At 28.8% G+C, this 15619-nt stretch overlaps 1 protein-coding gene across 4 annotated transcripts in view; it reads right to left on the reverse strand.

The window, feature by feature from the left end:
- Positions 1-13123, reverse strand: part of LOC119605613 (catenin alpha) — a 55763-nt gene extending 42640 nt beyond the window's left edge. The window contains exons 1-2 of one of the 4 annotated variants that reach the window (XM_037958824.1): positions 12984-13117; positions 12645-12867 (exon numbers count right to left, since the gene is read on the reverse strand). In XM_037958824.1, coding sequence (XP_037814752.1) covers positions 12645-12798 — 154 coding nt within the window. In that variant the 5' untranslated portion in view covers positions 12799-12867; positions 12984-13117. Of the gene's footprint in view, positions 1-12644 lie in introns of all 4 variants that reach the window. The other 3 variants (XM_037958826.1, XM_037958825.1, XM_037958823.1) reach the window with 3 other exon arrangements.
- Between the last annotated feature and the right edge of the window lie 2496 nt (positions 13124-15619).

Here is a 15619-nt window from a genome sequence, read left to right on the forward strand (position 1 = left end):
CTATCATAAAGTTTCTAAATATTTTTTACTGGAATGTAAGCGAACAGACCTATTATTGCGAGCGATATCATAAGTACGTACAGTTTACGTACTTATGATTTTTAAAATTTAAAACTTCAAAAATGGCGCTTTTTCACATCGTTTGCTCTTAAAAACTAAGTTAACGAAGTGATCGGGGAAAACTAAAAATATATTCGTACTCTATGGACTACAACAAAACGGAATTGGTATATGGGAACCCATGCATTTTTTTGGTGTATCACTGTGAAATTATTTACACAAAACCAAAATTTTCTCAGTTATTTTTATGTCCAGCTTTTTTTGTTTTGTCCAGCTTTTTGCAAATCGGAATCTTGCAACCCTACTGGCAACAGATGGATTGAAGTCAGAGCAATAAACCACGATGTCAATACACAGGTTAAAACAAAGCGGACTAAGCACACAGCCCTGAGCGACGCCGGTAAACGAACGTCGATTTTCCACTTCCCCATTATGAAGAATGTACAGATCCTTAACCTCAAAAAGACAATAAATAATCCGTGCCAAATGTGGATGAATATCAAGAGCGATAAGACGCGAGTACAGGAGTCCAATATTCACGTTATCAAATGCTCCTTTTATGTCCACAAATACCGAAAATACAGAACGGCCTTCTGACATTTTCAGTGAAATAAATGACCACAGACCGATAACATTATACATAGTGGACTTTCCCTTTGCGCGTCCAATTTTGCCCTCAGATTCCAAATATCATTCAAGTAGAAAGTTCAAAATTCTCTCAAACAGTTTTCGAACACACGATGCCATAGCAATCGATCTACAGTGTCTCACATAAATATTAGAATTTATTATTTTTTATGAATTACTGTGTTATTTTATGATGTTACTTTAAAAATAATAATAGTATTTAAAATTTTTTAATGAAATTTTATTAATTTATATTATTTCTACGAAATACAAGAAAAAAGTAATAAAAACTCATTAATGGTTTCCAAGAAAATGGAAAAAACCCAAAAAGGGTCATTCCAGGTATATATATAAAATATTCGAATTTTTTCTAAGAACTTCTTTAGAATCCTTGAACACGTGTTTTATTGCCCATTAATTAACCCATTATGCAGGTAGTGGTTATATGGAATATTTAACATTATATTTTTTGGAAATTTGCATAATTATGTTGTAAATCCTTCCTGTGTAAGCGCTTAAAATGTTCAAAGAAAAAGAGTTGATCAATTCAAATTAAAAAATTAATTTATATCTGAATAATCAAGGCCGATCAATTAAATACATATAGGAAATGGTTGATAGATTCCCATCGACAATATATTTTGTCATTACACGCATGGAACAAAGAATTCCATTGAGTATTTACCATTATCAAGTCGTCCAAAACTGCTGTGAATACAGGACGACAGAGAAATAATGAGGAAATACCGAAGGAACCTTCATCTATTAGCTCCAAAAATTAACAACGAACTCATGACAGTCCTGTGAATAAAAATTAGTGTCGAAATTGTGGGCAAAGTACTAGGGAGCAATAATTTGCATGGTCAAGTACCAAGGTGGAAACCGCTCATATCGAAGTTAATCGATGTTAAGTGTCTTGACTCCGCAAATAGACTCATAAGTAAGAATATTGGATTCTGGAAGGAAGTTATCTTCGACGATTAGAACAAATATAATATTTTTGGCTCAGATAGTCGTCAAATGATATGGCGAAAGCTTGGAGATGCCTTGGAATTATCTAACTTAAAACCAACTGTAAAGGACCCAAGTTGCTCTGCCATATTTTGGGGTTCTGTGTTCGTCCACGGTGTTGGACTGCTAAAATTTATTATTGTAATTATAGACTAGAAGGTCCACTTGTCAATTTTAGATTTTAATTTTAATTTTTTTGCATGCTAGTACCACCAAAATGGGGCTACAACCCATTCAATTTATTTTTCAACAGAAAAACGATCCAAAATACACGACCTGGTACGTGAAAATGTTGATCATTTACAACACTAAGTATCTTCTTTCACCAAATTTTCAATGGAGTATATGTCTGGACTTAAACTCCATTGAAAATTTGTGGTTATATTTACAAGAACAACTTTTAAATCACTCATTATCCTCTAAAACCACCATACGGTTGCTTTGCATGAAGAATGGGACATAATAACGCCAGAACTATTCCATAAATTGGTAGAAACGGTCCCACGACGCTTGGAAGTTGTTTTTAAAAACAAAGGCTACTATACAAAACATTAATTTCATTTTAATTATTTATTTTTACTTCATAATGCTAATCTAAATATGATTTATACAAAAAATTCGAATAATTTTGTGAAGCTATTTTTTGCACTTTTTTTAAAAAAATAAAATTAGTTTAAGTAAATTATTTTTTTTTTTTAATTTTTAAAATGTGGTATAAAATTTAAGGACTGTCTGGACAACATAATAAATTTATTTATTTATTTTTCCCACAAAATCTATTATAAAATGATGTCTGTTTTCATAATACATTAAATTCGAATACTTATGAGAGACACTGTATATGAACTTGAGAGATTAGATGGGCAGCATTTTTTCCTGAGTGGGATAATAGAATAGTTAAACCAAGAAGATGGAATCAAACCTGTACGTAATACTTCATTAAACATCCCAAGAATAATGGATTTATTACCAGAATAAAAGCATTTTAGATGGCCATTACGAATACCATCTAAACCAGGTGATGTATTCCTACAAAATTCAATAGCCCTATCTAATTCATAAAAAGTTATATCAGATATAACAGGGTGAGTTCCGTACGTTTCTCATGTCTTAAAGTGTATTTATATTCTCTACGAATTTTTATAAGACTTTCACAGTTTTCCCTTGACGGATTCCTAATATATTTTCGAAAAGCTAATTTCTGAAGTGCCGCTATCCTATTGCAATTGGCATTCCACCAGAGATTTGGGGGCCTACGTTTATTAACTGCTTTTCGCCTAAACTGTTCATAGAAGAATTCTCCAAATATGTTCAATTTTTCAAATTCGGGGGACTCCAAAAAACGAGATGACATAAAGAGTTCTGACATTTTGTCATTCAAGCGGGAGCTATCAATAATTTTGGGAACTGAACAGCTTAATAAGTTGCAAAATATTGGATCTATGCAAAATAAGTTTCGACTATTTGATGGTCACTTCCCAGAGACTCTCTGCTGACAATCCAGGAGGTCAAGAAGCTCAAGTTAGGAGAAACCATTGTCAATGATAAAAACATAAAGGCAGTGTCATTTCTCTCAAAAAACTTTTTGAAGTTTGCTAGAATTTATTTATTCGCCATAAAAAGGACAACATCCACTCGGATGGACATAGGTCCATTGTGATTCCCCTCAAAGAGACTGAAGATCCAAAGACAGAGAAACAGGAACACTAAAGTAAAACAAGAATGAAATAAAATAGGTAGAATGAAAAGATGAATTAAAACTTGTCCATTCTAAATGGGTTTCAACCCAGAAGATGTACCGTGTCAATTTCCTAAACAAAGAAATGTGAGATAATCCTAATCTCCCTATAAAAACCAATCAAATGATAAAAGCTAGTAGCAGTTTTTCATGAAACCTACTCCCCAGCCATTTCATCCTGAGATTCTGCGTCCTAGGACACTGGTAAATTTTATGCTCGATCGCGTCTTCGCATAACCTGCAATAGACGAGTGTATTACTGTTTCGCTTTCGGACAAAGACCTTATTAAGCAATGCCCCGTCAGCATTCTTGGAATGCGTTTAAACAGTCCTATAATTATCTTGGTAAGTTCTTTCCATAAGGAATTTGATATTTTGCAATCCAATCTCTTTTTGATGAAATTTTCAGAGGTTATATCGCATTTTTGCGTATATCTACGTTATTTATGTACGGATTTTGCTGATTTTAAATACGAAAACATCTCGAAACCATGTCTGACAGAATTATTGAAGATTTGGATCCTGAAGATATCTGGATTCTTCAGAAAACTGATTTCAAAAGACACACATACGGACAGAAGAACATGGCTTGATCGACTTCGCTATCTATAAGGATCCAGATTATATATACTTAATACAAACGGAAAGACAAACGAGAGTGTGAAGATAAATTCGAATTTAACAAGTAAAGACGCAAACCAAATTCTTTAACATAGCTATTTTTGCAGTTGACAGTGCACTGTTAACCAATTAACGGTCAAAATGCTCTAATTTGTTAAAAAAAAAAACATATATCTAGCATTTCTGAAATATTTTCAGAATAAAACATATAAAAAAAAGAAAAATTTTCTATATTGGTATTAAAAATAGTTTGTGACCAGAAAGTTGTAGAGAGGATTTGTGGTCATTATGGAATTTTAAGGAGGGGCTGAGATACCACGATATATGGAATCGGTAGTCCCAGATGTCCTTAATAGTTCCCTATTACTGGTTTTTCCAAAATAATTTTAGAATCCCTGAAAAGTGGCCATGAAATTCTGGAGAGGATTTGTGGAATTTTAAGGAGGGGCTGGGATACCACGATATATGGAATCGGTAGTCCCAGATGTCCTTAATAGTTCCCTATTACTAGTTTATCACAAATAATCTTAGGATCCCTGAAAAGTGGCCTTTTGTCATATTGCGACTCATCACTGTCAATATTTCTGGACTTTTACGCAAATATACTATTTTACATCCCTAAATCAAAAAGTCCATAAAATATATTTGTTGATCATATTTGTTTTGACCATATCTCCGATTCTTATGGACCGATTTTACTGGTTTTAAGCGGCTAAATTCATTAAAGCATATTTAATTGAATTATTTAAGATTTGGATTCCCCAGATTTATGGAGCCTTCAAAAAATTAACTTGAAAAAAAAAAACAGACGGACAGACATTTTGTGCGTGAACTATTTTAACAATCGCGAAAAAATAATGGCGTAGTTTCTCACATTTTTTAATTGTCTATTCGACTATGCTATGCCAACTTGCATATATGCATCAAATGTCAATAGTTATATCCCTAATGTACATATATATATTTGAAATTTGATAAATTTATACAAAAGACTTTAGTTAGTATGACGCATGATTTTTAGCTCTCAGTTCAGAAAATTGCCAGTCTTGTAGAAAATGAGCATAGTTCTAAGGCAAAATTGGTATGGACATGTGGATAATTTCGTCCCTAGCTCATTGTTTTTAATCTCTTAGTTTAAAAAATCGGACAGACGGAAATTTGTGATTGCTGAGATGTGTCGAATTTTGTAAAAAAAAAAAATAATATTTTATTCTTAAATAATGTTGATTTGGGTCCGTATCATCTTTATTGGGTTCGTTTCATTTTTAATGGGTCTGAATCATATTTTTATGTTTTTAGAAATGTTTCAAACTGAATGGCCATTAATTTCAAAACTGTTTTTAAAAACAAAATCTTTAGAACTTCATTTCTGATTTTTTTTTTTAATTTTTCCACAAATTTAAATTTAATTTAAAATTGTATCCATATTTTTTATTGTTCGTTTACATTTTTTAGTTGCTAGTCTGTCAAAATAACCACAGATGACACAATATCGATAATATGCTAAAAGGTATAATATCCTGCGACATCCTTCGAAAACATTTTTTCCATTTTTCATCAAAATATATGTACGTCAACATAAAGTGTGTAGTGAGCTCATATTCATAAAAAGTCCAGAGGTTTCGTTTTATTCGTGAAAGGGATAAAGGCCTCCTTTAGAAAAATGCTTTAACGATCACACAGTCATAGCAATGAAATTCATCAAAAATATGTTTTACATAAATCGAAATCTCTTCATACAATTTAATTGGGATCGGTTCATTATTGAGCCTACACCAACCACCCCCCTAATAATGTCATCTTTAGAAGGTGACTTCAACACCCACTACTGACTCAAAAAATACCACCAAATTTATAAAACTCGCCATAAATATGTTTTATATTTATCAAAATCTCCCTACCAATTTTTATTATTTTACTGGCTTGAAAATATCAATGAATCCAAGTATTATGGTAGAAATACTCAAACAACTGATTTGATTTAAAAAAAGTCACTGTTTGAAATTCTGAAGAACATCGTCCATAATTACTAAGCCCTCATTAAAGAACTTATTCCAATGTTCACATTGACTTTAAATTCACCTTATATTTACAAGACATGCTTAGATGGTGGGTATATAAGCTTCTGTACAGCCTAAATATAACAATCTTACCTGTTTATTATGGCAGTGCATAAATATCAAAGTTTTTTTTATATGGTTGACTTTGTGTTACATACATATATGATTTGATGGTGGATATATAATATTCATATATGTTGGTTGGTTGGAAATATTTTGTATTATTTTTATTTTATACTGTCAGAATAAGAATATGTCAAAAATTAAATTTATAGTTTCAGACGTAAATCATCCATTTCGTGTCTAATTTTAAGTGTCGGACGGTGTAATATAACACTCTTACTTGTTTTTTCTGTTTTACTACTCTTGGTTTTTTCTAAATATTGATTTTTTGAATATTGATTAACTCGGTTTAAATACTTTTATTAGCTTTGTATACTTATACTTAAATTAAATTTTTAAGTAAATAATAATACAATTTTAAAATTGTTGGACTCCAGGGATTAGAATGTTTTTCTTAAGGTGTTTTAGTATTTTTTTTTTCCAAATAATTTAACAAACTTTATTTGTAAAATTAATTGTAATTACTTTAATTTAAATTTTATCAATTATTAAATTTTACAAATCTTAATTACAAAAATAATAGAAGAATCCATTAAACCATGGTAGGAATGTTTTTTAAAAAATACTTAAACTTTTACCCAGTTTCCTTACATTTAACAAAAGTGTCCTACATTTTTCTTAATTTTTTATACATTAAGAAAATTATGTAAATCAGAGAATTAGATTTAAATTTATAATTATTTAAAAAGTTCGGCCCATGTGTTATTAAATAAATTTAAACATAAATGTTAATGTTTGCACTTTTTAGAAGAGATTTTTTATTAATAATGAAAACTCGTTTTTTATCTGAATTTGAAAAATATCAACTGGCTTCTTCATGCCAAATACCGACTAATCGATAACCCTAATTTTTAGCTAATATAGGAAAGATTTCAAAATATCATTGCAATGATAAAATAATGGATTATAGCTTGAAAACAACTAATGATATGCATAAATAATCATCAACCAAAATGATAGAAAAAAATGTAATCAGACTAGCTTGGAACCATAGAATATTATAGATCTTAATGTTATAAACGATTTGTGAAATGACTTTAAATTTTTTGAAACATTATTTAAAGTGTAAAACTAGATATATACACGTATACAATGGTCACACTTAGAAACTAAACTTCAATGTATTAATATTTACCAGTTTTGTGTTCAGCATGTTCATCTTGATATTTTAAAAAATTTTTAAAATTTGTATGTAAGTTACCACTTACTCTCTTCAATAAAAATTAAACATTGAGATAGCATATTAACAAAATTGTTGTTAAAAGCGCAAAAATTACTTTTTTCGTTTCAAATACAAGGTGGCGCAAAAGTAATCCTCCTATCAGAAAATGCTATAAATTTTGCGATTGGTCCCTAATGTCAGTTCTGTTTTGACATGGAGGAATCCTTTGCCATCAAAAACTCACTTTGTCCCAAGATTCAATTATCATTTTTTGAATATAGGGTGAGTATGTTTTCTCGTATTTCTTTATTATTTGAAATTTTGTTTAAAATTTTTGTAATTTTTTAGTATTTATTGTGAAATTAGAGTCAATAAATTGCAGAAAGAAATTATAAAATGTTATAATATTATTTCTATTATTACTTACATTAATTAACTCATAAAATGTTTAAATGTATTTTAGATTTGGAAATTTGGATTATTCATGGAAATAATTAAGAAATCATTCATAATATTATTGATACCGCTGTAATTATTAGTTCCCCCTTTGGAAATTAATGTCTATTAATTTTACCGAACTAATGAAATGACTGGTAAAAGCAGTTCATATTGCATAAACTTATTATAAGGGGTCTATATCCAGAGTAATTTCAGCTACTAAATGGACCTAAAGAATTTGAACCGATAATTAGCTTCAAGAATAAGCACTGGAACTATTATTATTTTTTTTTTTTTAATTTCTCTGTAGTTGAGTTGCTGGCAGGGTAATTATATTACATACTAGCTAAACCCAGTGTGCTTCGCTAAACTCATCGTAATGGAATAAAATAAATATTATTATTGTTTGCGTGACGATATACATATACATATCTGCAATATCAAAAAGTCGCCTTTTATATAAGTTTGATTTTATGATTCTAGTCTCAATATTACAGACAATTAAAAAAACAGATAAAGAACGAAAAAGTACCAGACAGTGCCTTTTTATAGATTTTAATTAAATCAGGATGATGCATATTTGACTTTCAACCAGAAATTCTTCGCATACAGATTTTTATACAATCAGGAAGCTGCGTGTCCAATTTTATGTTTTTAGGTTCAATATTAAAGAAAATTCGAAAAGTATTAGTAAAAGAACAAAAAAGTACCAGAAAGTAACCTTTTAAATTTTCTTTCAATCAGTATGCACCAGATGAAGTGCGAAAAGGTACCAAAAGACCTTTCTTATTTAATTTCATGTTACTAAGTTCAATATTATAGAAAATTCAAAAAGTACCAGTTAAAGAACGAAAAAGTACGAGAAAATACTCCAGTTTAAATTTTCATTCACTCAAGTCCCTGATTGCTTAGTTTTATGTTTTTAGGTTCATTAGAATAGAAAATTCAAATAACTAGTTGATAAACGAAAAAGTACCAAAAAGTCCCGTTTTATATGTTCTCACTTACTCCGGGCCCTACATGTTTAATATAAAATACATAGGTTCAATATTATAGAAAATTCAAAAAGTACCTTTTGAAGAACGAAAAAGTACCAAAAATTCACCTTATATATTTTATCACTTACTCATTTTATTATATGCTTAATTTTCTGTTTCTAGATTCAATATTATAGAAAATTCAAAAAGTACCTTTTGAAGAACGAAAAAGTACCAAAAAGTTCCCTTTTATAGGTTATCACTTAATCCGGGCTGTACATGCTTAATTTCATGTTTCTAGGTTGAATATAATAGAAAATAATATTGTCGAAGAACGAAAAGTATTAAAAAGTCCCCTTTTAGTTTTATGTTTATAGGTTTAATTTTATAGTACCAGTCAAAGTACGATAAAGTTCCAAAAAGTCCTCTTTTATATGTTTTCTAGGTTCAAATTTTGTAGAAAACTCAAAAAGTACCAGCCAAAGAACGAAAAATTACCAAAAAGTGACCTTTTATAGATTCTCATTTACTCCGGGCTCTTCGTGCATAATTTCATGTTTCTTTTGAAGAACGAAAAAGTACCAAAAAGTCCCCTTTTATAGGTCCTCACTTAAACCGGGCTATACACGTTTCTAGGTTCAATATTATACAAAAACTCAAAATGTACCTTTTGAAGAACCAAAAAGTACCAAAAAGTCTCCTTTTATAGGTTCTCATTTATTCCGGCCTCTACATGCTTAATTTCATGTTTCTATGTTTTATATTATAAAAAATTCAAAAGGTTCCTTTTGAAGAACGAAAAAGTACCAAAAAGTCCCCTTTTATAGATTCTCATTTACTCCGGGCTCCACATACATAATTACATGTTTCTAAGTTCAATTTAATAGAAAACTCAAAAAAGTACTAGTCGAAGTACGATAAATATAGATTCTCATTTATTCCGGGCTCTACTTGCTTAATTTCATGTTTCTAAGTTAAATTTTATAGAAAACTCTAAAAGTACCTGTCGAAGGAATATTCTCATTTACTCCGCGCTCTACATGCTTGATTTCATGTTTCTAGGTTTAATTTAAAAAAACTCAAAAAAGTACCTTTGTAGAACGAAAAAGTACCGAAAAGTCCCTTTATTATTAATTTCATGTTTCGATTACAATATCATAGAAAACTCAAAAAGTACCGGTTGGAGAATGAAAAAGTACCAAAAAAGTACCACTTGGTACCGGTGTTCCAAATAACACCTCATTAGCATATTTAGTGTTTCTAGATCCAAAAATTTTATATAAATTGGATCATTGTGTTTGAATAAAATCAAATTTCCTTTTGGTATTTTTTCCTCCCAATTAACGAAATAAAAATTCTGTTCCAAAAAGTTGCAACATTGTATTAGAAACCCGTTATTATGTATTCATATGTATAATTTAATAACCCAAAAACAATGTTTGAAATGAAAAAGTACCAAAAATAGGTACAATTTTCACCCCTTAAACGTCCGAATATCCAAAAAGTACAAAATTCATATTTTTAATTTTTCGTCAAGTTATAAAGGAGTCAAAAAAATTTGTGAATGTTCTCTGGTTTAAAAGATACATTGGGTGCAAAAAAGTACCAAAATACAGTTTTTACGCGTTTATTCCCTAAAGGGGGGAAATTTTAAACGGTTTTTGTAGCTTTTGTAGTTTAGGAGATATGTTACCGAATTTACCCGTTTTTACACTTTTTTACCGCCTAAACATTCGAATTTCCAAAAATCTATTGGGTGGGAGACCAACCTCCTGTCCAAATTTCAGCTCTTTAGCTTCAATCTTTTAGGCTGTGCGATGATGAATCAGTCAGTGAATAAGTCAGTCAGTAACGTTAGAATTTTATATATATACATAGATATATGTACATATATATGTATGTAGAGCGAATCAACTAAGTTTTTTGCCTACCATTTTTAAAGAGAATTTAGCTTTTTGTTCATAAATAAAATTTGAAAAAAAAAGTAAAAAGTAAATTTATGTTTTCCACTTAAAAATATAAATTGTGTAAAATGGGAAAACCGTGAAAAAAAATAATAAATACAAATTTTGGTGCATTTGTTGTTGCTTTTTATTATTATTCATCAGAATTTACAGGTCAATAAAGTATTTTGCATTTCTAGAATTCCAGTTAATTTCATTGGATTTTTAAAATAATTTTTCAATTTCTTTTTGGAAATTACTGTTTTATTTTTAAAAGGACACGTGTTAAATATTTTTCAACTGCAATTTGCAAAAATTATGACCTAATTGTGGGAAACTGTGAAATTATTTGCGTTAAAAATGTTTAAAGGAAAATAATGATTCAATTGCAATATAAAAAATTAGTTTAGGTTTTTAGAGCAAGTGTAAATCAATGAAATACAGTTATGAAATGTTAAAACAATATCATTAAAAAATATTAAAAAGAGTAATTGATGAAATGTCCCAAAGAATTATTAGAAAAAACGCACTGAGTGGTCTTTCAAAATCTTTAACTACCAAAGGGAAGCGGCTTGTATCCAAGGAAAACCATTGAACTCCTCATTTATCTTCTCCAAAGTCCATATACGAACTAGGAAGAACAATATTTTTAAATTTAGACCTCTAAACAGACCTTAGGTTGTTTGGAACCAATATAAAGGAAAAACAGGAAAAATACTTAATTTAGATATTTAAAAATAAAGGTGGTTTTAATCACCTAAGGTCCACAAAACCAATATTTTTTAGCTAATATATACACTTATATTTATTTAGAACTCAAATCAAGAAAAACTATCCAGATCCAAATACACCTACGGTATTTTATTCATAAAATTAAGCATTCAAAATATGAGGTAGAAAATCAAGATTTTAGTATGTAATAGTTCTATAGTGGCATACGGTGATGTCCCCATGAGTGGCTAGGATGGTACTTAGTGTTAGCTTTATTGAATAAGAACCAATATTATACAATTCTAAATAAAATTCACATAGTACTCCCCAAATAGATGGATTTTCCGTAATATAGTTTTTGTTTATCAATACAAAATGACCAAATACTCAGACTATTTTGTTAAAATATATAGTTTTATACCCCACAAAACATTTTTTCTAGGTTCAAATCCATTGATTTTTAGTATATTATGTTTCCAATTCAAAATTACTTATTATTTTCGAAATAAAATCAAAGAAAGGATAGATTTCTTGTTAAGTCAAATATTGATAAATTCTTATAGGTATATAGGATAACAAATCGGTTAAGAAATGTCCAAATTTAGTCGTACCACTACTAAAATATCTAAAAATTGTTATTGTAATATATAGAAGTAATAAAAATATTAAATTTTATAAAATAATTCAGCAATATTAAAAAAATGAACAAAAAACCTAAAAAGGAAAATACTTAATTGACCTAAAAAATTACCAATTTGTTCACATTTTATCAAAAATCTCGGTAATTAATATCACGATTTTACTTTTTATGGTAGAAAATTAAAATATAAGATATTCTTTAAAAGATACAACGAACAAATTTCATAATTTTGATAAAAATAATTGATCAGATAAAGTTTTTTCTTAAAATATAAAATTTTACATAAGCAAATTACTTAATTGATTCACTGTATGTATATATGTAATTATATATTGTTAATACAAATGTACTGTAGAATTTCAAAACTAAAGTTTAGAAAGAAAATATTTTACACAACAAAAAGAGGACATTGTAGAATTTTCAATTTGTAAAATATTTGCAATACCCTTCCCACAAAAGACATGTATGGATCCGTCTATCGATTTTTAGTAATCTAATTAAAAAAATATATGGTATTAGTTTTGAAGCCTTACCTTTTTTTTTCTTGCTTGGTCCCTTAGTATTTACAAGTGTTGTTACTTGCAATACCAACGGCTCAAGTGTTTTTTCTACAGACATCGTACGAATTTCCAAATTTTTCGGATCCCATTTCATGGCTATTTGACCAAAATCCGATAAAGTACCCATAATGGCTTTTGTTTAATTCACTTTACACTTTTTTTCTGTAGATGACGACAAAAATGTACTAGAAGACGCCTTTTTTAGATACACAATGAGAACAATATGGAAAAGAAATACAGAAATACAAATAAAGCTACTTTAATGTTCAATGTGAAAGAAAATATTAAAAATAATATTTGAGAACTATTTACTATTTTACGATTAATATAATTTGATAAGTTTTTATTTCAGAATAAATTTTCAAACAAAAAATATTTTGCTGTAATCCCGTCTCTTCAGTGTCACAGTTTCACTTCTGCACTAAAACAAAACACACTCATTTCTCATCGTTCCGTTTAGAGCTACCAGTGTTGCCAGAAAATGAATTTCAAAATACGCTAAAACTTAAAAAACTAAGTGCTAAAATGTTCTACAGAAGAAAAAAAGTGCTTAAATGTTTTAATATAACAAAACAAAATAAATGATTGTTTTTTCTAGTTTTTATTAAAATACTGATTATGTAGTGCATGACTCCAATATTTCTGGTACTATATATTCATCATTATCTTCATTTTGATATTTTTCAAATGATTTTATTTCATTTGCAATATAATTAGTTATATATTCATAAACAAAATTTTATTTTGTAACAGATTTTTAATACTAAATTTCCATACAAAATTTGATTTATAAAAATTAAATTTTGTTTATGATTAAGGCTACTTAACAGCATGCATTTCGAATCAATTATTTTCGAATTTGTATTATTGAATATAGAAAATCAGATTAAATACGATTTCGAATTTTATTTTTAATTATAGCCATTGAAATTAAAAGCCTTTCAACTTCGGCATTAGAAAAAGATGAAACGAGTAATGACAACAAAAAAATAGACAATTCATTAAATGCATTTTCACCGATAAAATTTTCAAAATTATATACTTGAATTTAAAAAGACATTGTATCAGTTTTTTCATCAAAATGTTGTTTTGTAATATCCAACCACTGATTTTCAATATTTTTATCAGTTAAACTATACATAATTTTTAATAGAAAACATAGAAATATTTTTTAATTTTTTTTATCAAGCAAATTATGCTAAAAAGCATTTAGCATAATTTTAAAAAACTTCAATGCATTTTCACGATGCAAAATGCTAAATCTAGCACTGAAGGTGCTAAAATGGTAACTCTGGCTACCAGATACAAATAATAACTAGGGTTCTATAGTTGAAACGAAAAGTCGACTTTTCGACTTTTTGCATTTAGTTAAAAGTCGACTTTTCGACCTTTCGACTTTTTCCATTTTATGAAAAGTCGATTTTTCGACTTTTCGACCTTTTTCATTTATTTAAAAGTCGACTTTTAGACTTTTCGACTTTTAGTATTTTATAAATGGTCGACTTTTTTCGACTTTTTGATTTTTTACGACTTTTTGACTATTTTCGATTTATTTCGACTTTTTTTCGACTATTTTCGACTATTTTTTTACTTTTTTCGAGTTTTTCCGACTACTTTAGAGTTTTTGACCTCTTTTCCACTTTTTTAAAATTTTCGACTCTTTTCGACTTTTTTCGACTTTCTTCGACTTTTTTCGACTTTTTTCGACTTTTCACGCACATAAAGAAAACAACCCGACGAAAAATAAAACAAACCGCAACAGCTGTTTTATCAAAATAAACATTTTTTTTGGTGTGGTGAGTTTTTTTTGTTTACAAATATGTGTTTGTGCACGTGGAAAAGACGCAAAAACCCGTTTTCAATATTTACATTTTCAATATGTGTTTATGCACGTGGAAAAGATTCAAAAAAATTGATTTTCATGATTTACTTTAAAAAAATTATTTTTGATCAATTAAAATATGTATATAAATGTGGAAAGGAACAAATCTGATAAAATAAAAATATATATGGGATTATATCGTTACAGAATGCCTTTTAATAAAAAACATTCAAAAAATAATACTATGGTCATATATAGAAAATAATATATAAATGCTATCGGACGATCTTGTGCACGATAAAAACCTATATAGAACTTTAAGTTGGAAGTGTAGAAATCGGATGACATACATTTTTTTCCGGATTTCATCGTTCTAGGGTGTGTACTACAACAACAAACTTTTTTTTTACAAAAAATGTTACTATAGCCGTATATATAAAATGATATACAACTGCTATCGGACGATCTTGTGCACGATAAAAACCTATATAGAACTTTAAGTTGGAAGTGTAGAAATCGGATGGCATACATTTTTTTCCGGATTTCATCGTTCTAGGGTGTGTACTACAACAACAAACTTTTTTTTTACAAAAAATGTTACTATAGCCGTATATATAAAATGATATATAACTGCTATCGGACGATCTTGTGCACGATAAAAACCTATATAGAGCTTTAAGTTGGAAGTGTAGAAATCGGATGGCATACATTTTTTTCCGGATTTCATCGTTCTAGGGTGTGTACTACAACAACAAACTTTTTTTTTACAAAAAATGTTATTATGGAAGTATATATAAATTGATGTATAACTGCTATCGGACGATCTTGTGCACGATAAAAACCTATATAGAACTTTAAGTTGGAAGTGTAGAAATCGGATGACATAAATTTTTTCCGGATTTCATCGTTCTAGGGTGTGTACTACAACAACAAACTTTTTTTTACAAAAAATGTTATTATGGAAGTATATATAAATTGTTATATAACTGCTATCGGACGATCTTGTGCACGATAAAGACCTATATAGAACTTTAAGTTGGAAGTGTAGAAATCGGATGACATACATCTTTTTCCGGATTTCATCGTTCTAGGGTGTGTACTACAACAACAAACTTTTTTTTTACAA

The sequence above is a fragment of the Lucilia sericata genome, unplaced genomic scaffold (assembly GCF_015586225.1).
Source record: "Lucilia sericata isolate MDLA Ls3-8-SP2 unplaced genomic scaffold, ASM1558622v1 Contig000501F_arrow, whole genome shotgun sequence".
NCBI classification, from domain to species: Eukaryota; Metazoa; Arthropoda; class Insecta; order Diptera; family Calliphoridae; genus Lucilia; species Lucilia sericata.